We start from the raw sequence: 21,705 nt of genomic DNA on the forward strand, positions 1-21,705 counted from the left end.
CCTAAGTGTTTTGTGACCTGTGTGGTTGCACGGGGAGCTTCAGTTACCCTCGTTTGGAGGCCGTCTCAGATGACCTGACACCCTGTCATGGTCATATTGTTTGCCCGTGACGCGGTTGCCGTGCAGACTCGTTGCTGGTGGCAACATGTAGATTTTGGTTTGCACGTGCAATTCCCCTGCACGTGCAATTTGGTGTGCCTCCCTGATGTTTGGTGTGCTAGGGGTTAATCTTCTAGCTAGTGGGGATTATGGTGTGGCCGCAAGCTTGTTACCGTATTTTTCGCCCCATAAGATGCACTTTTTTCCCCCCAAAAGTGGGGGAAAAGTGCCCCTGCGTCTTATGGGGCGAATGCTGGCAATTTACCTCACAGTCTGCGATGTATTAGTGAGGAGGGAGGAGGGACTGTAGTAGGCGGGGAGAGCGGCGGGGCAGTGCAGGCACTGTACTCTGGCCCCGCCGCTCAGTATGTACTGTATTATACGTAGTGTTAAAATCATATCTAAACTGAATAATGATGCGCTCCCCATGTGTACCGTACTTACCGGTACATGTCACGCTCCTGTAGTAAGCACTAGCAGCTAGCAGGCAGGTCGGGCGGCCGTAACTCACTGAGGTCACGTGCCTGCTCCGCCTGCTTCATTCATAAATAGGCGGAGCAGGCACGTGACCTCCGTGAGTTATGTTGCCGATCCTCTAGCTGTGTATGGGCTTTCCTTTTCCCTGCTTCTAGGCCTTTAGAGAGTCCTGGTACTCCGTGTTGTGGATGAACAGGTCGTCTCTCCCCTGCTCCTATGTGAGGGATTTCCAGGGGCGACTCAGGATATTAGGTATCCAGGGTAGGAGCCGTCCCTCCATCAGGGTCCGCTCATACGGTTAGGAGTTAGGGAGAGGATTAGGGACGCAATAGAAGGTGACCTGCTCCCTGATCCTAGCGTCCTGGCCTAGTTACTACCGTTATCCCTTTACATTGTACGGTGGGGGGTTTCCCCCACTCCCCACCGTGACACACCCGTGGCTTGTCAATATGATGAATGGTCGGTCAGTCTCACCGAATATGGCCAGTTCAGCCGACAATAGGCTAATGTGTATGAGGGCCGTAAGACTTTCAACATTTGTTCATGAGATAGGTCTTCACAATGAGAGAGATTACAATACTGTCAACAGGGAGACAGAGAGAGAGAGATAGATAGATATGAGATGGATAAATATGATAGAGAGAGAGATATTAGATAGATAGATATTAGATAGATACAGGCTCGGACTGGCCCACAGGGGTACAGGTGAATCCCCCGGTGGGCCCCTAGTCTCCCACCCCCTGCACAAGTGGCACATAACACAGCCTATGTTCATATAAAATAACTTGATAGATTATTATAGAGACTCCCCAGTTTATTATTATAGACACGATCAGAGCTGAGATGACTTCTAGGTACAGAGGAAAGCTGCCAGTATCCTCTTTTCCCCAGGACCTACCTTCTGAAAGTTGCTGCAGAGACCCCCATATTCAATCATCTGGCAGCATCTTGCTGTGTGAGCAGGTAATATTTGAACGTATCCGTATGGTGGGCCCTAGGAACCCCAGTCCGACACTGGCTAGATAGATGGATAAATAATATAATGAATCTGTAACACCCCAGAGTTGTGTTACTACACGCCTCTACCCCGCTACTATCTTCTAAGAGCCTTTATATTGTCATCTGATATGATTTTGCTCATGTCCTCCACAAATGTGCATAAAACCATGTTTAATGTAATTGTTTCTGTAATGTGCCTGGTTACCAGTAGGTGGCAGCAACACGTTGGCAAGGTACAAGTCCCAGTTTAATATATCTGAGCTGGAATGGTTTATTCCAGCTTAGCTCCCCCTGTGTGGAGAGAGTGGGCAGTTCCCACATCCTGCAGCATGGGTGGAGAAGGAAGTTAGAGTCAGTGTAGCCTCCCCCCTGCTAGGGGTAGTGTGTGTGTGTGAGGAGATCCCCTGTATAGAGAAGACAGAAAGGACCTTGTCTCGGCTGAGACTTGGTCATATTCCCAGTCTGAGCACTTTCAGCTCCAGCTGGATAAAGAAGCAGACCACTACAAACAATCTCCAGAGTTCCAGGAAGAAAGCATCCCCTGAGAATCTATCTGTGAGTTCAGTCCAGAGACCTAGGAGAACCCATTCCCTCCTTAGCTAGTCTGTCCCCATAAAGCAGAAGTTACAGATAAGTACAGAAGCTAATCCTGCCAAAGTTAGAGCTAACAAGCAGACAACTTATCCTGCAAGCTCACATTTAAAGCAGAAGTATTTATTCCTGCCAATCATTGCCAAAACCTGCTGGAAACAAGAGACCAAAGCTGTATACTGCTTGGATGCAAGTTATGTCAAGTAAAGAAACGTTTGAACTTTATCTAAAGGTCTGGACATCATTTACTCTGCAAAATTACTCTATTATTCCTACTATCACTACACTCAAATTTATTGCAAGTGAGCCAGGAGTCCAGCCATACCCAGGTAGGAGACACTGTTGACACAATTATCACCACCCTATAGAGACATTATAAGCCATTACACCACTCTGGCATTCCTAATCTGGGACGTGCGTTATAACACCTTTGAAGGGCCCTGGGATAGTACCCTGCGCACGCTGTAATTGGCGTCACGACAAATACAGAATATCCTCCCGTACCTGGCCACTGCAAATCAAGCAGTAACTCAAAGCCATAATTATATCCTTAGGTTAGTAGAGTAAGGAATGAGGTAAGACAGGTAACACATGGTGGAGGTACAGTATTTACATAGACTAGAAGTAACCAGGCCCGAGGGCAAAACTAGAAGAGATCTCCTCCTCATGGTGAGGAGGATCTGGGCGGGGTAGCACAGCCAGTGAAGAGCTGTCATGGGACTTCTTGAAGATACTTTTGCCTTTTTGATACCTTGATTAGTATTGAGAAAAGTTTTGAAAAATTTGATTCGGCTGCCTCGCAAAATTTCACAAAGAAATCCGCTTTGTGACAAAATACTTTCTCACGAAGTGCATTTCTTTGTAAGTAGCGGGCACAATGACGGGGAACGGCAATCGCGCCGCCCCCCCATCATTGTACCCCACTGATGCTGCGTTCATCTGAGAATAATAGTGAGGGCTTTCAGGGGTTAATCCGGTACAAAAGTCAATAAATAATACTCACCATTTAATCGCGAAGAGGCTGCCGCAGCCATCTTGATTGAAGATGCGCGGTGCGTGATGACGTTATCGGGCTGGTTGATATAGTGACGAGATTTTGCGACGGATCTTCAATCAAGAATGCTGCGGCGGCCTCTTCGTGCTCAAATGGATGAGGTGACTGTTTTTTGTCTCTTGTTCTGACATTTCAGGGAAAATTGATTAATTACCACGAAGCACGAGAAAATTCGGCAAATCAAATTTTTCCTGAAATTCGGATCGAAGTGCACTACTTTGATTCGCTCAACACTAACCTTGGTAAAGTTTCAGGTCACGGAACAATATTTTGTTTGTAATTAGTGACTAATCTGTTGTGCAATGGAAGGGCCGAGCGCGCTATAGAAGGATTTGTGGAGAGCTGAATAGGAAATCCAGAACTATACAGAGAGACAATTCAGAAAACCTAATATTTCTAGTCCAAATGTGAGCGATTTGTAATTATGGATTGTTAGCGCTTCCTGTATGTTTGCAGAATGCACGCCCAAAATACTCCAGCATTCACTGGGATAATACATTGTTAATGCTGCATCTGTGCAGTGACATAGGCCCGCGTAAATTCCCTGTGCCAAGTTGTCATGGTGCCCAGGAATTATTTGGGGAGACTGAGGCACTTGGCTTTGTGCTTTTGTTAGTTTGCTCATTAATATAAAACCCTGGAATCTGCTTATGTTAATTTTACATGAACGCTATATCTGGGCCTAAAGCGCTTCTATTAACTCCTGCCGCCTGCTGCTTTACTGCCCGTTCTGCACGGATTATGTGGCCCTCTGGGTTCGAATCCTCTCCATTTTCTTCTATGGCTTCTAAAACCGTGATCCCGAACCTGTGGTCCTCCAATTGTTGCAAAACAATGCCCTAACAGCCACAGGTTGGAGACTACTGTTCTAGAAAGTGTCTCTAGTTTTCGTGTCCACCTACAGATGAAATATTAAGGATGGGACCAGGAACCAACTGGTCATTTGGGCCCAAGGCTTGACATGTGTTGTGAATGAGGAGCTTATTTCGGCTGAGAATACGAAGAAAAAAAATTGGACGTATTGAAATCCGACAGCCCGATCCTTCTCTTCCCGATCATACACATTAGGTGGTCAGCCGGTCCTGTCTAAATCGCCAGGTTCGGCCCCATCTACCATGTGTTGATAATACTGGTGTCTTCTTATTTGGTAGAGAGACTTTTGGATCCCCCAGCACACCAGAGACCTCTGCACCCCCTATAGATACAGCCCCAAGAGCAATTTTCAGTTTCTTCCAATGAATGACGATGTGGATAACGGAGTAGGAATCGGTAACTTTTCTTTGGAGATATATTAACACATTGGCGCAAGGTTCTCTCCCGTTCTGGATCTTCGGTTTGACGCATGTCCTGGTTCCAACAATTTCTCCGCTGCCAATCAAAGTGCGTTTTTTGTCAACTGTCACTCGTAAATAGGTGGACAATCATTTCCCGTAGAGAACGTCTAAAGTTTACTGCTGACTCAAGCGTTTTGGGTAAAGTGTTAAAATGAAATACATTATTCTCAGGTCAGGACCAGTGAGCTGGGGATGCATTGTTTTGTCGGTGGAGTAAGGACCTGTTGCCTCTTCTGACATGTCTGTTTTAGTAACTATTTGCATCACCCATGTATAAGCAATTCTGGAGCATCTATTTGTTGTGTCGTTCATTGCTGCTAGAAGTTATGAATGAATTGCTGGCAGTTTACAGTGAAGGTCCAGATGGGTGTTACCAGTGGGGTGGCTGTTCCCTCACAGTCTGACACCGGCAGCGAAGATTGGATAGTTTCAGACTGTGCGGGGACCCCCCCCCCCCCAATAGGTAACACCCTGCTGGACCTCCATTGCAAATTGCTAACCATTAATAATAACTTCTAGCAGGAATAATAGAGTAATGGCACAACATAGAGTCATAAGACTAGATGCTCCAGAATTATTGCTATCAGGGGATGTAAGTACTTGCTAAAACAGACTCGTCAGGAGAGGTTAAAGGATATCTTTAACATATATCAGGGATGGCCAACGTGAGGCTCCCAGGCTGTTGTAAAACCAACTCCCACCATGCCCTGCTGTAGGCTGATAGCTGTAGGCAGTGTGGGCATGCTGGGAGTTGTAGTTTTGCAACAGCTGGAGAGCCTCAGGTTTGCCATCCCTGACATATATAAAGATTTTTTTTATATTGATGACCTGTCCTCAGGATAGCTCATCAATATCAGATCATCGGGGGGATGACTCCCAGCACCTCCGCTGATTAGCTGTACAAGCGCTGCCTTCCCTGTTTACATGCTCACCATCAACATTGCAACGGCGAGCAGTGTAATTACAGCTCTACTGTCCTATTGAAGTGAATGGGACGAAGAAGCTATAATTACACTGCAATGTCGACGGCGAGCCGGTAAAAAGCGGAGAAAAGGCAGCAATTGTATAAGCGCTGTATTCTCTTCCAGCAGTCGGCCCCCCGCGCTGATCAGATATTGATGTCCTATCCTGAGGATAGATCTTCAATGTAAAAAAGCGGACAACCCCTTTAATGTGTGGTGCTTTGCAGCGCCTAAAACAGCACCATCCATGTGGATGTGGCTATTTCTGGTACTGCAGCTGAGCTTCTATGCAAGTGGCCTGCAGGAAGAGACCCAGGTGCATGAACAGGAGAGTCACTGGTGAAGAACCTTCTTCTAGCGTTTGGTTGGGATCCTGGATGTTATGCCTCCTACTGATCATGCATTGATGGCTAATCTTCCAGACAGGTAGTTATTGTCAATTTCTGGAAGAATCCCTCACTGATATTATTGTTCAAAATCTGTCCTTGCCTGAAAATTAGCTCTCCTCCTAAAGGAAGAAAACTGTGTCTCTAGCGCTTCCCTGCACGCAGCTACCCTGTACATCTTTGTCTGATATCAGTATCAGCCTATATCAGATGATATCCCTCGTCATGTTGCAAAGGCTCTTTAATGGGTCGGATATTGGCTTTATAGGGGAGGGGAGCGCCCGCTATGGGATGGTGGTGGTAGGGCTCACCCCTATGGGTTCTTTTTGAGTGGCCTGGAAATTGGGCACGTTGGCCCCTCTTCAGTCCGGTGGCACTAGTCTTTACTGCTTCCCTCCCTCTCTGACCCCTGCTATTCTGACCTGGCATATGGTCGCTCTCTGCATTTCTGCAGTCAGTAGTTTCTGCAGCCTCCTCGTCTGCAGGGCTATCTCTCCAGCAGAGATAGTCTCGCCCTCTGCAGCCATTTCCTGCAGACATCACACCCCCACTGGCCTATCTGGAGCCCTGTCTTTGGCGCACATCCTGTCCAGGGAATGCGCAGCTCATGGCACCCCTGCGCAACTTTCTTGCAGGTGACACCCTCCCAAGTGCTTGCTCCTCTATGGCTAAAGTCATGCAATTTAACCTTACAGCAGACAAATGTAGCAGGCCTGGCATTTCTAGTCCTCACCCCCAAAGGGCAGGGCAGGGCACACCTTGTGGGCTTGTGCACAAAGTCCCCTAAGGCTACGTTCACATATCCATTTTGAATACTGGCAGGCTATTTTGGCAGAGAGCTGCGTGCCGAAATCCTCTGGATCCGGTGCCAGTCAGGTAAAAATGGAATGCCCGCTGGAGATATTACGTATAATGGGGTCCGGCGAAGATTCTTACGTTGTGGGCTGGACACAAACTGCTGCATGCTGCGGTACGATTCTCAGTTTGTCTGCCATAACAGCATGCCAGAGTTTCACACTAGAGATCCATTTCTATATCTAGAACAGGGTCCTTGAAGTGAAGTGAACGCCTTTTGTTGGCGTAGTACAGCGCTATGAATATAGCACATACAGTTTGAATACAGCGGCGTACCCACCATGGAGGCAGACCATGCCACCGTTTTGGGGCCCATAGTGAAAGTTGGGCCCAAAGCTGAAATCATTTTCTTGCTCCCTAAATTCAAACCCTGTTACTTCAGCTGGCACGGGAGGGAGCTCAAAGCATAGCGATTTTACGGCTTCCATTGAGTTCAATGGTTACTTTATACATTTCTATGCACTGAGCTCCACCTAGTGGTGGCCTCAGGCAGACAGTTTTATAATTTACTGGATGAAGGGAAGTATAGGAGATATTAAGAAATACGATGTTCTAAACGAGCGCCGTATTAATAAAGCACTTGTTCCAGTTTTTCCTGTATAGAAGTTGGGTAAAATATTTTAAAAAAGTCTTCCAATAACAAAATCTAACTTTGTCAGAAATCTCATGGGGAGGAAGTTTTGCTGTGGGGCCTATGATCTCTGTATACTTCCCCTATACGAATGTATGAAAAATCTTGGAAAATTTTACAAAGAGCGTTAAGAGTTGGTTATAGCGATAAGAAAAGGGCGCTCTTCTCTATCACAGGTTCCAGCTACATTTAAAATACTGTACATTGTAATACAGGATTGGCATTCCCGCTAGAAACAAACTGTGGATCAGTATCTGGAGTACAATGGCGGCTGCAGTGGGATGGGGACTGTGAGCCTAAGCCTGGTGGATTGTGCTCTCGTTTCTCAGTAAGACTGCGTCTGGAAAGCTATCACAAAGGATCCCTATTAATACCGGGACAATACGAGCGATATAAATAAGGTTATCTGCGCTAATACAATATGCCTCGTACAAAGGAGAACAGGTAGAGTCTGGATTAGTGCAGCAGCAGAAATGGAATTAACGGGCACAAAGAAAAGAGACGGACTGCTGAATGCTATCAGGAAGGATTTACCAGCACAATCCCTCTTACAGGCGGACATTTGTCTTACAATGTAATAAAAGGCTGCGGCAAGTAACAATGCGTTTAAAGGAAAGCTCCGCCTGACCTAGTCATCAAATGTGTAATCTGGCACTTGTTCTGTAATTTTTAAAGGCTATGGACACCTTAGGAGTAATTATTTTTAAATAATTGCATTTTACTAATTTTGAGCTAAAAAGCATGATTTAAATTTGTCTTTATTAAAAAAATGTCAGCAGTTTTTGTGATACATGGGGTTAATTGTCCCTCCTTAGTCTGTCAGCTGACGGCTCATGTGTAGCTCTTATCTCCTAACGTCATAAACACTAATTTAAGCCATATTTTTATCAGTTTGATAAGAGTTTAGAGTGTTATGAGGACAGGAGATCAGAGATAAGATCTACACATGAGCCGTCAGCTGATGCACTAAGGAGGATAAGTCTGCAAATAGACTGATTTTTAACCTCATGTATCACAAAAACTGCTGACTTTTTAATGAGAACCAATCATAAAATGATTTTTAGCCCAAATGAGTAAAATGCAATTGTAAAAAAAAAAAAATAATTGCCCCGAAAGTGTCCATAGCCGCGATGAAATTAACAGTCCAGTATAAACAAATACTCCTACTGCAAATGAGATTGAGTCAGTCCCAAAGATAGTGCACCCACCTTTGACTTGATACACACGACATCCACTTGGATTCACAATGGAAGTGGCAGCAACCTTAGATCTTAGAACCTAAATCATTCTAAGAGATCTCCTTTAAAGTAAAGCGTGAAAGTCTACCATTAAGGGTCCATTCACACGTCCGTTGTTTCTTTCCTGATCTGTTCCGTTTTTTGCGGAACAGATCAGGACCAGTTCTGGACCTATTCATTTTCAATGGGTCCTGGAAAAAATCGGACAACACAATGTGTGCTGTCCGTTTCCGTTGTTCCGTTCCGCATGTCCGATTAAATATAAAACTTGTCCTATTCTTTTCCGCAAAAATCGGATCCTGGTACAATACAAAGTCAATGGTTCCGCAAAAAACGGATGGCATTCATATGTCATTACGTATGTCATCCGTTTTATGCGGAATCCGTTCCTGGAAATTAAATCCTGCCCACAGAAATCACTTATTCACTTTTTTTTTCAATTTTTTTCCAAAGAAATCCAAACAACTTTATTTGCTTTGTGAAATTTATACATGTTTCCGTTTTTTGCGGATCCGCAAAAAACGAATGACATAGGCCTCATGCACACGACCGTTGTGTGCATCCGTGGCCGTTGTGCCGTTTTCCGTTTTTTTTCGCGGACCCATTGACTTTCAATGGGTCCGTGGAAAAATCGGAAAATGCACCGTTTTGCAGCCGAGGCCGTGATCCGTGTATCCTGTCCGTCAAAAAAATATGACCTGTCCTATTTTTTTGACGGACAACGGTTCACGGACCCATTCAAGTCAATGGGTCCGTGAAAGAACACGGATGCACACAAGATTGGCATCCGTGTCCGTGATCCGTGGCCGTAGGTTGCTTTCATACAGACGGATCCGAAGATCCGTCTGCATAAAAGCTTTTTCTGATCTAAGTTTTCACTTCGTGAAAACTCATTTCCGACAGTATATTCTAACACAGAAGCGTTCCCATGGTGATGGGGACGCTTCTAGTTAGAATACACTGCAAACTTTGTACAAGACTGCCCCCTGCTGCCTGGCAGCACCCGATCTCTTACAGGGGGATATGATAGCACAATTAACCCCTTCAGGTGCGGCACCTAAAGGGGTTAATTGTACTATCATATTCCCCTGTAAGAGATCAGGGCTGCCAGGCAGCAGGGGGCAGACCACCCCCCCTCCCCAGTTTGAATATCGTTGGTGGCACAGTGTGCCCCCACCATCGCCCCCCCCCCTCCCTCCCTCTATTGTATTAAATCGTTGGTGGCACAGTGTGCCAACCACCATCGGCCCCCCTCCCTCCCTCTATTGTATTAAATCGTTGGTGGCACAGTGTGCCAACCACCATCGGCCCCCCTCCCTCCCTCTATTGTATTAAATCGTTGGTGGCACAGTGTGCCAACCACCATCGCCCCCCCTCCCTCTATAGCAGTAACATTGGTGGCAGTGTGCGGTCTCAACAGTAGAAGATTCATACTTACCTGCTTGCTGCTGCGATGTCTGTGAACGGCCGGGAGCTCCTCCTACTGGTAAGTGACAGTTCTTTAGCAATGCGCCGCACAGACCTTTCACTTACCAGTAGGAGGAGCTCCCGGCCGGACACAGACATCGCAGCAGCAAGCAGGTAAGTATGAATCTTCTACTGTTGAGACCGCACACTGCCACCAATGTTACTGCTATAGAGGGAGGGGGGGGGGCGATGGTGGTTGGCACACTGTGCCACCAACGATTTAATACAATAGAGGGAGGGAGGGGGGCCGATGGTGGTTGGCACACTGTGCCACCAACGATTTAATACAATAGAGGGAGGGAGGGGGGCCGATGGTGGTTGGCACACTGTGCCACCAACGATTTAATACAATAGAGGGAGGGAGGGGGGGCGATGGTGGGGGCACACTGTGCCACCAACGATATTCAAACTGGGGAGGGGGGGGGCTGCCCCCTGCTGCCTGGCAGCCCTGATCTCTTACAGGGGAATATGATAGTACAATTAACCCCTTTAGGTGCCGCACCTAAAGGGGTTAATTGTGCTATCATATCCCCCAGTAAGAGATCGGGTGCTGCCAGGCAGCAGGGGGCAGTCTTGTACAAAGTTTGTAGTGTATTCTAACCTGAAGCGTCCCCATCACCATGGGAACGCCTCTGTGTTAGAATATACTGTCGGATCTGAGGTTCACGAAGTAGCTCATATCCGACAGTATATTCTAACATAGAGGCGTTCCCATGGTGATGGGGACGCTTCAAGTTAAAATATACCATCGGATTGGAGAAAACTCCAATCCGATGGTATAAAAGAACTCCAGACTTTACATTGAAAGTCAATGGGGACGGATCCGTTTGAAATGGCACCATATTGTGTCAACATCAAACGGATCCGTCCCCTTTGACTTGCATTGTAATTCAGGACGGATCCGTTTGGCTCCGCACGGCCAGGCGGACACCAAAACGACTTTTTTTTCATGTCCGTGGATCCTCCAAAAATCAAGGAAGACCCACGGACGAAAAAACGGTCACGGATCACGGACCCACGGACCCTGTTTTTGCGGACCGTGAAAAAAAACTGTCGTGTGCATGAGGCCTTAAAGGGGATGCCCATGATCTATTTTCTTTGAAATTCCCCCATCCCTAGATCCTGTGGGTCCCTGGATGTCTTCACTTCACCCCCTGGTTCTTGCATTTAAACTTCCAATATAGACAGGGTCATTTGTGCCGCTGCAGCCCCACGTTTGGTCCAATAAGATCCATAGCTTCTTCATAGATGCGCAGCTTTACGTCGACAGCAGCTTGTGGGTGGTTTCCACGTAGAAACAGGATATAATTTAGCTTTTTGTGCTACGGTGCACAGAGCAAGCAACTGAAAATAAGTAAAAAGAGCCAGAAAGTGATGAACCTGACTCATTTCTTGTCTGTTAGGGCTCCCTAAGGCCACCTGCACATGGGTGCAGGTAAACGCACAAATAATCCGCACAAATTTCAGTGAGGATTTATAAATGCGTTTCTACAGCATATCTTCACCAAAATCTGCAATTTCTAATTGCGGTTTTTGGTGTAGATTAGATGCCGTTTATTCGCAGATCCCTATTGAAAAGGGTGAAATCCACATTGTTTCAGTGCGGAAGTTGACCTGCAATCTACAAAGGCCCCTTTCACATGGCCGAGTTTTCCGCGTGGGTGCAATGCATGACGTGAACGCATTGCACCCGCACTGAATCCTGACCCATTCATTTCAATGGGGCTGTGCACATGAGCGATGTTTTTCACGCATCACTTGTGCATTGCGTGAAAATCGCAGCATGCATTTTTCACGCAACGCAGGCCCCATAGAAGTGAATGGGGCTGTGTGAAAATCGCATAGCATCCGCAAGCAAGTGCATACACAATTGTATTATAAATACTGGTAATACTTCCTTCTTTATCTCGTCTCCAGACTTTACATTTTCAATACGCTTCCAGCAAAAATTGATATGTACCTAATTTCCATGACAAGTTTCATCTTTCCTTTCCCACGGGGTGGGGGGTGAGGTGAGGTGAGAGGCAATGGATCTGCCTGCCACTTATCAAGTTCCATATTTCTATCTTTACGTACAGTGCTTAATCAAGGAGTTTTCCTTCCTCTCCTCTTGCACTATCATCCTTCTTCCGGCAACGAGTCTTTCTCATACTCGTATTCCATTTTGTATGGGTTTTCTTTCCCGGATAAAAAGCTGTCTGGTATTTCCCTAGCTTAGTTGGCAGTAAACCGTAGGATGTGCTGTGTAAATAGGACTGAGCTGCGAGGTTAAAGTCGCAGGCTGTTCTTGAAGGAAACATAGCGGTGCTCTGTGTACAGTCCAGATATAGTGTGATACACACAGACATGATACATCTTAAAGGGGTTCTCCAGGAATGATTTAAAATGGCCACCAGTAACCTGTCCTAGAACGTGAGCAGGACTGGTTCCCTCCACTCGCAGAGCAGTGTTGTGTGCAATGAGGCCATGCCCACTCACCCCCATCCCCTAGGCAGCTCTACAAGTGGCAGCAACCTTAGATCTTAGAATTTAAATCATTCTAAGAGATCTCCTTTAAAGTAAAGCGTGAAAGTCTACCCTTAAAGGGGATGCCCATGATTTATTTTCTTTGAAATTCTCCCACCCCTAGATCCTGTGGGTCCCTGGATGTCTTCACTTCACCCCCTGGTTCTTGCATTTAAACTTCCAATATGGATAGGGTCATTTGTGCCGCTGCATCCCCATGTTTGGTCTTGACCAGATGTGTTGCTGATTCTTCCTGTTCAGCGTCCTATGGTAAATTCAGCTGAACAGGAAAACTCAGGAGAAAAACCGTTCGGCACCTGAGCCAAAAAGACTGCAGCCAATCTGAGCTCTGCAGAGACAAAAGAATCAGAGGGTTAGGTACTGACCAGAATGTCTTCCCACAACAGATCAGAAGGCTGCCAGATTTTTTTTTTTAAAGGCCAGGGAATCCCTTTAACCCTTGCTATTTTAAAGGCTATGTACACCTTTGGAGGTATTTTCTTTTTTATATTAATGAATTGTAAGTATGTTGAGCTAAAAATAATTTTTTCAATTGGAGTTTGTCTAGTAGCAGGATCTGAATTTTCACTCTGTTCCATCAGGCAGCTCAGCTGACGGCTCCTTATCTTTGATCTCTGACTTCCTAAACCATCATTGTAGCTCACTTTTTATCTTACTGATGATAACATGGCTTACATGAGTGTTTATGACCTTTTAGTCATTTAGAGAAAAGTATTATTAGATGACTGGCACAAAGTGAAAGTAAAAAGTATAATTTTCTCAGCTAGAAAAACAGTAAACCATTTGTGACAGAACGGCTCAATATTTTTTACTTTCAATAGTTTTTTTTTAAATTAATTTTCAAAGAAATAGGGAGTACAAATAACACAAATAGTAATATGTAATATGTGGGAGACAGTCGCAGCTGTCATTACAGTGAAGATTCAAACCATCTTGATAAGCATTTATCTCAGTTGCATTTTAAATTTATAAAGTAATAAAAACGTAAACAAGAAAACTTCCCTGTAAAGGGAAAGAAACATAACAGTGAAATAAAATAAAAAAAACATAGGTGTATGTCTGTTCAAGAGTTTTATAGTGAATAGTTGTAATAGTTGTTGTTCCATACCAGTGAGAATGACTCAATTATAATTACAGATAGCATTTGTTAAATTGAAGAGAGTTACAGTGAGAGAGAGTTGGTCTGTAATCTTTAAGAATACTAAAGAGTCTCAAATATCGATACAATAGGATGGCTCAATATTTTTTTAATAAAGACCAATTGAAAAAAAGATTTTTAGCCCAAAATGAGTAAAATGCAATCCTTAAAAATAAAAATGACCCCGAAGGTGTACATGGCCTTTAAGGACATTTCCCAAAATAACAAAGCGGTTGACAAGTTATAATTTTCTTGTGTTGTAAATTCTTTCTTGTATTGAATTTGATACTATATTTTATGGCTTCTTAGTGACATTGCTCCCTTTGCAACGCTGAGATGAGTGGGTCATTGAGCGCCATTAATACAGATGATATGCTGAGTGCTATGCAGGGCACTCAGTGGCTCCGATAAGTGACATTATCACAATAAGTGGAGTGACTAGTGCTCTGGTAAGTGCCTTACAAACCCAATGTGTTGCATAACACCGACATGAAGTACGATGTGCTACCTGGGGACCGGCAGATACAACAAATAATTGTCTGTTGTTAATTCTCGGTGCCCAGTTGTATTGTGTTACCATGCAAGTTTACATTGTCCCCCCGAATGCAGTCACACCTCACGTTATTTCAGTGGTCCTAAGCCACCTTGACTTTATCTATGACTTGTCTTTATTTAGTCCTATGGTGGGGAGAGATGATGACAGGGATAAGGAGCCAGGACAAAGCGTTTTGTTTTTCCTGCTACAAATTGCCTCTTTCTTCTCTCTTTTGTCTTCTTTCTGCATCCGCAGGCTGTGCAGTGTATGCTGGCCTCACTCCATTCAGAACTTGACATTCAAAGGTACTTGATGAAAATTGAATCCTCTCAGAGAGTTAGTACATTATTCCTTTTTCTTGCATTTTGTTTTATAATATTTTTTTTTATAGCCTGAGATGTTCACTTCTAACCGTGTGTAGTTTGCAGTGTGAATGCCCCTGCTAACATAGGGGGAAGATTGCATGAAATATACCTAACAAAGCCTGGTTTAAAGAGCATTCCCTCAAAATAAAATAAGGTGATTAACCGTTCTGGCTCAGAAAGCTGTATCTGCTTCTCAGAAAGCTGAGTGAGGAAAGATATTGCTACCATTACAGCTTGCACTGGGTTGGATGGTGCTTTGCATTCTGTGGACACCCCCTTGTACCCAGTAGTGTTCAAATAATACAATTATACCAATTATGCAATGGATATGCCTATAGGTAATTTTTGCATGTACCTTGAGAAATGATGATAGAGGTGAAAGAAAATCCTCTCTTCAGCTCTGTGATGTATGTCTGACAAACAGGAAAAGACACAGGATATGGAGTTACAGGATGAATGAAATAGAAATTACAGCATAGATAACTTCATAAAAACAAATATAACAATAGCCACTAGAAGGCAGAAAAATGCTCTAAGTATAGTGGTTAACAGAGATAACACAATCCAGTTATGATGGATTTCAAATTAACTATGACAGCACTCAGTTATAAAGCTTGCAAATAATAAACCATACAGTGTCCAATAATGAAGTTATACAGTAGCCAATGAGTACAACAATACAATGTCCAAATAATGAAGTTATACAGTACCCAAATAATACAACCCTACAGTGTCCAAATAATGAAGTTATACAGTTCCCAAATAATACAGCCATACAATGTCCAAATAATGAAGTTATACAGTACCCAAATAATACAACCCTACAGTGTCCAAATAATACAGCCATACAGTTTCCAAATAACAAAGGTACACAATGACCAAATAAAACAACCACACACAATGACCAAATAAAACAACCATACAGCATCCAAATAATGCAACTATACAGTACCAAAACAGTACAAGCATACAGTGCCAAAATATTACAACCATTTCACTCCCAAATCATACAGTATTCAAATAGTATAATCATATAGTGTCCAAATAATGCAATTGTACAATGTCCAAATTATGCAACCATAGAGTCCAAATAATACAACCTTGCAGTACCCAACTAGTACAATCATACAGTGCATAAATACAAACATACAACAGCTAAATATTACACTCACACAGTCTTCAAATAATACAACCATACAGTGGCTAAGTATTATACAGTGTCCCAATAATGCAGCTATACAACAATTCCCAAATAATGCAATGATGCAGTGTCTGAAAAATGCAATCATACTCTGCTCAAACAGTGCAGTTATAAAGGGCCCAAATAGTACAACCATAAAGTGACCCCCCCCCCCCCCCCAGGCTAGCATGTTCCCCAGTTTGCTTGGTACAAAGCATAGATCCGTTGACAACCCTAGTGGTAAAGATGTCTTCTGTTTGTCAGACAGCTTTCTTAGAAGCAGCAAAACAGCTGGATCCATTTTTTTTAGGGAAAGAACGCCTTTGCATTTGTGTGATGGCATGACTTTTAACTATCATACAAGACACATTTGACATGTTGGTGTGAAGTTTGCTCAAAGTTCCATAAATTGAATATCTCTGATCTATAAATTAGTAATCTATTTGGATACCGGGCTTTCCTGTCAGAGGTTGCAATTGATGCAATGTTATACTATACTATATACTGTAATAAATGCTGTACTGCTAGATTAAAGGGGTATTCCAGTAAATACAAGTCATCATCTATCCACTGTAGGGAATAAGTGCTAGATCGGTGGTGGTCCAACTGCTGGGACCCCAACTGAATGGTAGAATTGGGGTCCAGAGTCACACATCCCCCCCAGCTGCATGACCACCACAAGGAAGCGTTGAATGGATATACCAGTACGCTGCCGCTCTATTTACCATCTATGGCACAGAGGAAGATAGCCAAGTACAGCACTCTTTCTGGCAGTCCTATAGAGTTTGGATGGACAGATGTCTTTTTTTTCAGCCTTACAAACTATGTCACTGTGTTACACTTTCTACTTTGAATGGAGTATTAGTTCTCATGCTTGAACAAGCTCTATTCTGCTGCTCATGGTACCGGTCCTGCAGCTGGGGGATCATTAGGAGGTTCCAATGGTCGAATCCCTATCGATCTAGCAATTATTCTCTATTCCTGCCATAACAGAACTACTTCATAAAACCGCTCAGTACCTAGGGTCAGCACGTCTGTACAGTGCAGCGATTGTTAACTGATTTCATACTGAAGCAGGCAATGCCTCATGCAACTCCAAGATAGGAGAACTGATAGGTAGATAATAGATATGAGATACAAACCGGATTCCCAAAAAGTTGGGACACTATACAAATCGTGAATAAATACTGAATGCAATGATGTGGAGGTGCCAACTTCTAATATTTTATTCAGAATAGAACATAAATCACGGAACAAAAGTTTAAACTGAGAAAATGTACCATTTTAAGGGAAAAATATGTTGAATCAGAATTTCATGGTGTCAACAAATCCCCAAAAAGTTGAGACAAGGCCATTTTCACCACTGTGTGGCATCTCCCCTTCTTCTTACAACACTCAACAGACGTCTGGGGACCGAGGAGACCAGTTTCTCAAGTTTAGAAATAGGAATGCTCTCCCATTCTTGTCTAAAACAGGCCTCTAACTGTTCAATCGTCTTGGGCCTTCTTTGTTGCACCTTCCTCTTTATGATGCGCCAAATGTTCTCTATAGGTGAAAGATCTGGGCTGCAGACTGGCCATTTCAGTACCCGGATCCTTCTCCTACGCAGCCATGATGTTGTGATTGATGCAGAATGTGGTCTGGCATTATCTTGTTGAAAAATGCAGGGTCATCCCTGAAAGAGATGACGTCTGGATGGGAGCATATGTTGTTCTAGAACCTGAATATATTTTTCTGCATTGATGGTGCCTTTCCAGACATGCAAGCTGCCCATGCCACACGCACTCATGCAACCCCATACCATCAGAGATGCAGGCTTCTGAACTGAGCGTTGATAACAACTTGGGTTGTCTTTGTCCTCTTTGGTCCGGATGACATGGCGTCCCAGGTTTCCAAAAAGAACTTTGAATCGTGACTCGTCTGACCACAGAACAGTCTTCCATTTTGCCACACTCCATTTTAAATGATCCCTGGCCCAGTGAAAACGCCTGAGCTTGTGGATCTTGCTTAGAAATGGCTTCTTCTTTGCACTGTAGAGTTTCAGCTGGCAACGGCGGATGGCACGGTGGATTGTGTTCACTGACAATGGTTTCTGGAAGTATTCCTGAGCCCATTCTGTGATTTCCTTTACAGTAGCATTCCTGTTTGTGGTGCAGTGTCGTTTAAGGGCCCGGAGATCACGGGCATCCAGTATGGTTTTACGGCCTTGACCCTTACGCACAGAGATTGTTCCTGATTCTCTGAATCTTCGGATGATGTTATGCACAGTTGATGATGATAGATGCAAAGTCTTTGCAATTTTTTGCTCGGTAACACCTTTCTGATATTGCTCCACTATCTTTCTGCACAACATTGTGGGAATTGGTGATCCTCTACCCATCTTGGCTTCTGAGAGACACTGCCACTCTGAGAAGCTCTTTTTATACCCAATCATGTTGCCAATTGACCTAATTAGTGTTAATTGGTCTTCTAGCTCTTCGTTATGCTCAAATTTACTTTTTCCAGCCTCTTATTGCTACTTGTCCCAACTTTTTGGGGATTTGTTGACACCGTGAAAATTTGAATCAACGTATTTTTCCTTTAAAATGATCCATTTACTCGGATTAAACGTTTGATCTGTCATCTACGTTCTATTACAAATAAAATATTGCCATTTGCCATCTCCACATCATTGCATTCAGTTTTTATTCACAATTTGTTTAGTGTCCCAACTTTTTTGGAATCCGGTTTGTAGATAGATAGATATGAGATAGATAAATATAATATATATAAGAGTAATATGAATAAGAGGATCCTCAGCTTCCTCACCCAGCTTCATACCAAACCACCACACCATGGACCACATCTACACCCTGCAGAGCCTCATCAAGAGCCATGTCCACAATACAAAGCATGGAAAGATCTATGCTTGCTTTGTGGACTTTAAGAAGGCCTTTGACTCAGTGTGACACCCGGGCTTATTCCTGAAACTTCTTGAAAGCGGAATAGGAGGAAAAACATATGATGTCATCAGAAGTTCCTACACTGAGAATAGATGCAGCGTGAAGGTAAATGGGAGGAGAACGGCTTATTTCCGGCAGAGCCGAGGAGTCAGACAGGGCTGCAGCCTCAGTCCAACCCTGCTTAACATCTACATCAATGAGCTGGCGGCGGCTCTGGAGTCCTCCACAGCTTCTGGTCTCGCCCTCCATGACACCGAGGTGAAATTTCTCCTTTATGCAGATGATCTTCTCCTACTATCCCCAACTGGGAAAGGTCTCCAAGATAACTGAAAATCCTAGAGAAGTTCAGTAACACGTGGGCACTGCGCATCAATCCAAAGAAAACCAACATCATGGTGTTCCAGAAAATAAGCCGGAAAGCAGCCGGGCATCCTCCCTTCCTGCTAAACAACTGTCCACTTTCAGAAACCGACAGCTACACCTACCTGGGATCAGGGAGTTTTAAGAAAGCCATATAAACACTGAAAGACAAGACGAGCAAAACCTTTTATGCCATCAGAAGGTGTCTGTATCACCTTAAAGCACCAGTGACCGTCTGGCTTAAAATCTTTGACACCATCATCGCCCCAATCCTCCTGTATGGCAGCGAAGTCTGGGGCCCAGACATATACCCAGACCGGGCAAAGTGGGACTCTGGGCCAACAGGACTATTTCACCTAGAACTCTGCAAACACTTTCTCCAGGTCCACAGGAGCACCTCAAACAGCGCCTGTCGAGCAGAACTGGGCAAATTCCTACTTTACTTTGCTGTCCAGATGAGGGGCTATCATTCAAAGCCCATCTGCAAAGCAGCAGTCCCAGCTCCTACCATCACAAAGCCTTGCTACACAAAGAAGCCCCAGAAAAACAAGGCACCCTGCAACGAGTCACCCAAACCCAGCCTGCCCAAGCCACCAACTAATACAGCCTGGCAAAGGGGGAAATCCAGAGGATACACAAGAGCAAAGAAGAGTATATTAGCGTCTGGAGGAAAGACATACGAACATCACAGAAGATGACAGTATACCAGAGCTTGGAGAGGGAGTACAAACTGGCCCCATGTCTGGAGAAACTCCCCAATCCAAGAGACCGACAGATACTGAGCGCCCACAGCCTGCTCATTGAATCCGGGAGTCACCGACAGAGGCACATGCCCATGGAGAGCAGACTGTGCCAGCAGTACGACCAGGAGGCCATGGAGGATGAGGCTTATTTCCTGCTGCAGTGCCCCAAATACTCAGCAGTGAGGGAGACTCACTTCAGGAGACTGACTGATCTCTGCCCAGACTTCACCTCCATGGAGGAGGAAGAGAGACTCTCCATATTGCTGGGGGAAGTGGAGAACACATCGGCCATAGCAGCGCAATATATTACTGCCTGCCATAGACTGAGAGGAGCCTGATATACCATGGACTCCTTTATCCCCACCCTGGACGTGTCCCCACCCCCCAACCCTACCCAATTATTTCCCACTTGCTTTGGCAATGCTAAAATGTATTTAGTCCTGCCAATAAAGCTTATTAGATTTGATTTGATAAATGGATAGATATGAGAGAGATAGATAGATAGATAGATATGAGATAGATATGATTGATTTGAGAGATAGACATATAATAGATCAATGAGATAGATATGAGATAGATGTAGATAGACAGATAAATCTACAGACCCATATTATGTAGGATCGCTGCCTCTGTAATAATCATACAAAGGAACATGGCCTGATATTTCTTCTCACACAGCCTCATTCTCCATGTTTCTCCATACTGTATAAGTATAGGGAGATGGGGGTCACTGGGTCCACAGCAGGATCTGGGCTCCATATTCTACATGTAACGCACTTATAGTAATGGAAATACAGCCTTGTGCGTGAGGAATAAGGATCAGCTTCTATTTAATGTACAGTTTAGTTTGATATGTTTTACAGGTTTGTCCTTAAGACTGCAATCCCTTTAAGAATGTAATTTCTCATGCGGTTGAACTTTACTATCCTCTCCATCCTCCCTTGCCACTGGCATTCTTTGCAAAGCAGAAAGAAGGAGATAATTCCGTTGCAGCATTTATTTCCTTTCAAGTTGGCATTAAGAGCCGTGTAGTTAAAGGTCACGTTGCTCTTCCCAATGAGCCTAATGTCTAAGTCTCATTATGTGTTGCAATAATAAGTGACATGCCAGGCATGTGTGGCACATCAAGAGGAACAGGTTAGGTGTCTTCACAAAGCACAGATGAAAACCCATGGAACGTTCTCCCAGTATGTAAATACCGCACTTTGGTCCAGTGCTACAGAAAGGTAAGATGGATTATCGCCTTCTAGTAGATGATGGGGAAGGGGGGGGGATCATTGACCTTTGAAGGGTCTGTAGGTATGGCACACAGACTGCTGGGCCTCTATCTTTCAGATTAGAGGTAAGTCGGGGGAAATGATAAAGTCAGTTAGTTTTGGCCAGTTGATTTGGGTAAAATATTAGCATTTATCTTTCACGTTGGATGTTTTTGATACCTGGTCATCACATATTTGAAATAGGGGAGGAGGACTCTGCCAAGTAGAAACCACCAATGGTTAAAAAAAAATATAAAATTAATTTAACAAGGATTTTCCACGAACCCTTATGTCAACTTTTGCACTTTTAACAGTCGATAAATTCCAGTCCGGATTGTCATCTGAATGACTGGCTATTTACCCCTTCCCTACTACCGCCAAACTTGCAGTTGGGTCTTTAAATATGGCACCTAATGATGAGCGCAACAGGTACCATAGCTGCTGGGTGACTGCTGTTTTAAACAGTAGACACACAGGGCTAATGTCTGTGATCAGTAATAACGCTGAGCGCAGACTTTTAAAAACTCAAGTGCTGTGGTTAATTGTGACAGTGACAGCTAAGTCAGC

General features: G+C 44.2%; 1 protein-coding gene and 1 long non-coding RNA gene across 3 annotated transcripts in view; one reads left to right on the plus strand and one right to left on the minus strand.

The window, feature by feature from the left end:
- Positions 1 to 21,705, plus strand: part of KIAA1217 (KIAA1217 ortholog) — a 414,351-nt gene that overhangs the window by 209,387 nt on the left and 183,259 nt on the right. The window contains 1 exon segment of the mRNA XM_044293610.1: positions 14,548 to 14,628. Within this exon segment, the coding sequence (XP_044149545.1) occupies positions 14,548 to 14,628 (81 nt within the window).
- LOC122938234 overlaps positions 1 to 21,705 on the minus strand; it is a 39,405-nt gene that overhangs the window by 5,268 nt on the left and 12,432 nt on the right. The window contains exons 2-3 of one of the 2 annotated variants that reach the window (XR_006389993.1): positions 15,013 to 15,070; positions 12,520 to 12,947 (exon numbers count right to left, since the gene is read on the minus strand). This is a non-coding gene — a long non-coding RNA (uncharacterized LOC122938234). Of the gene's footprint in view, positions 1 to 12,519; positions 12,948 to 15,012; positions 15,071 to 21,705 lie in introns of those variants that run through there. The other variant, XR_006389992.1, reaches the window with a different exon arrangement.

This window comes from Bufo gargarizans, chromosome 5, assembly GCF_014858855.1.
Source record: "Bufo gargarizans isolate SCDJY-AF-19 chromosome 5, ASM1485885v1, whole genome shotgun sequence".
NCBI lineage: Eukaryota > Metazoa > Chordata > Amphibia > Anura > Bufonidae > Bufo > Bufo gargarizans.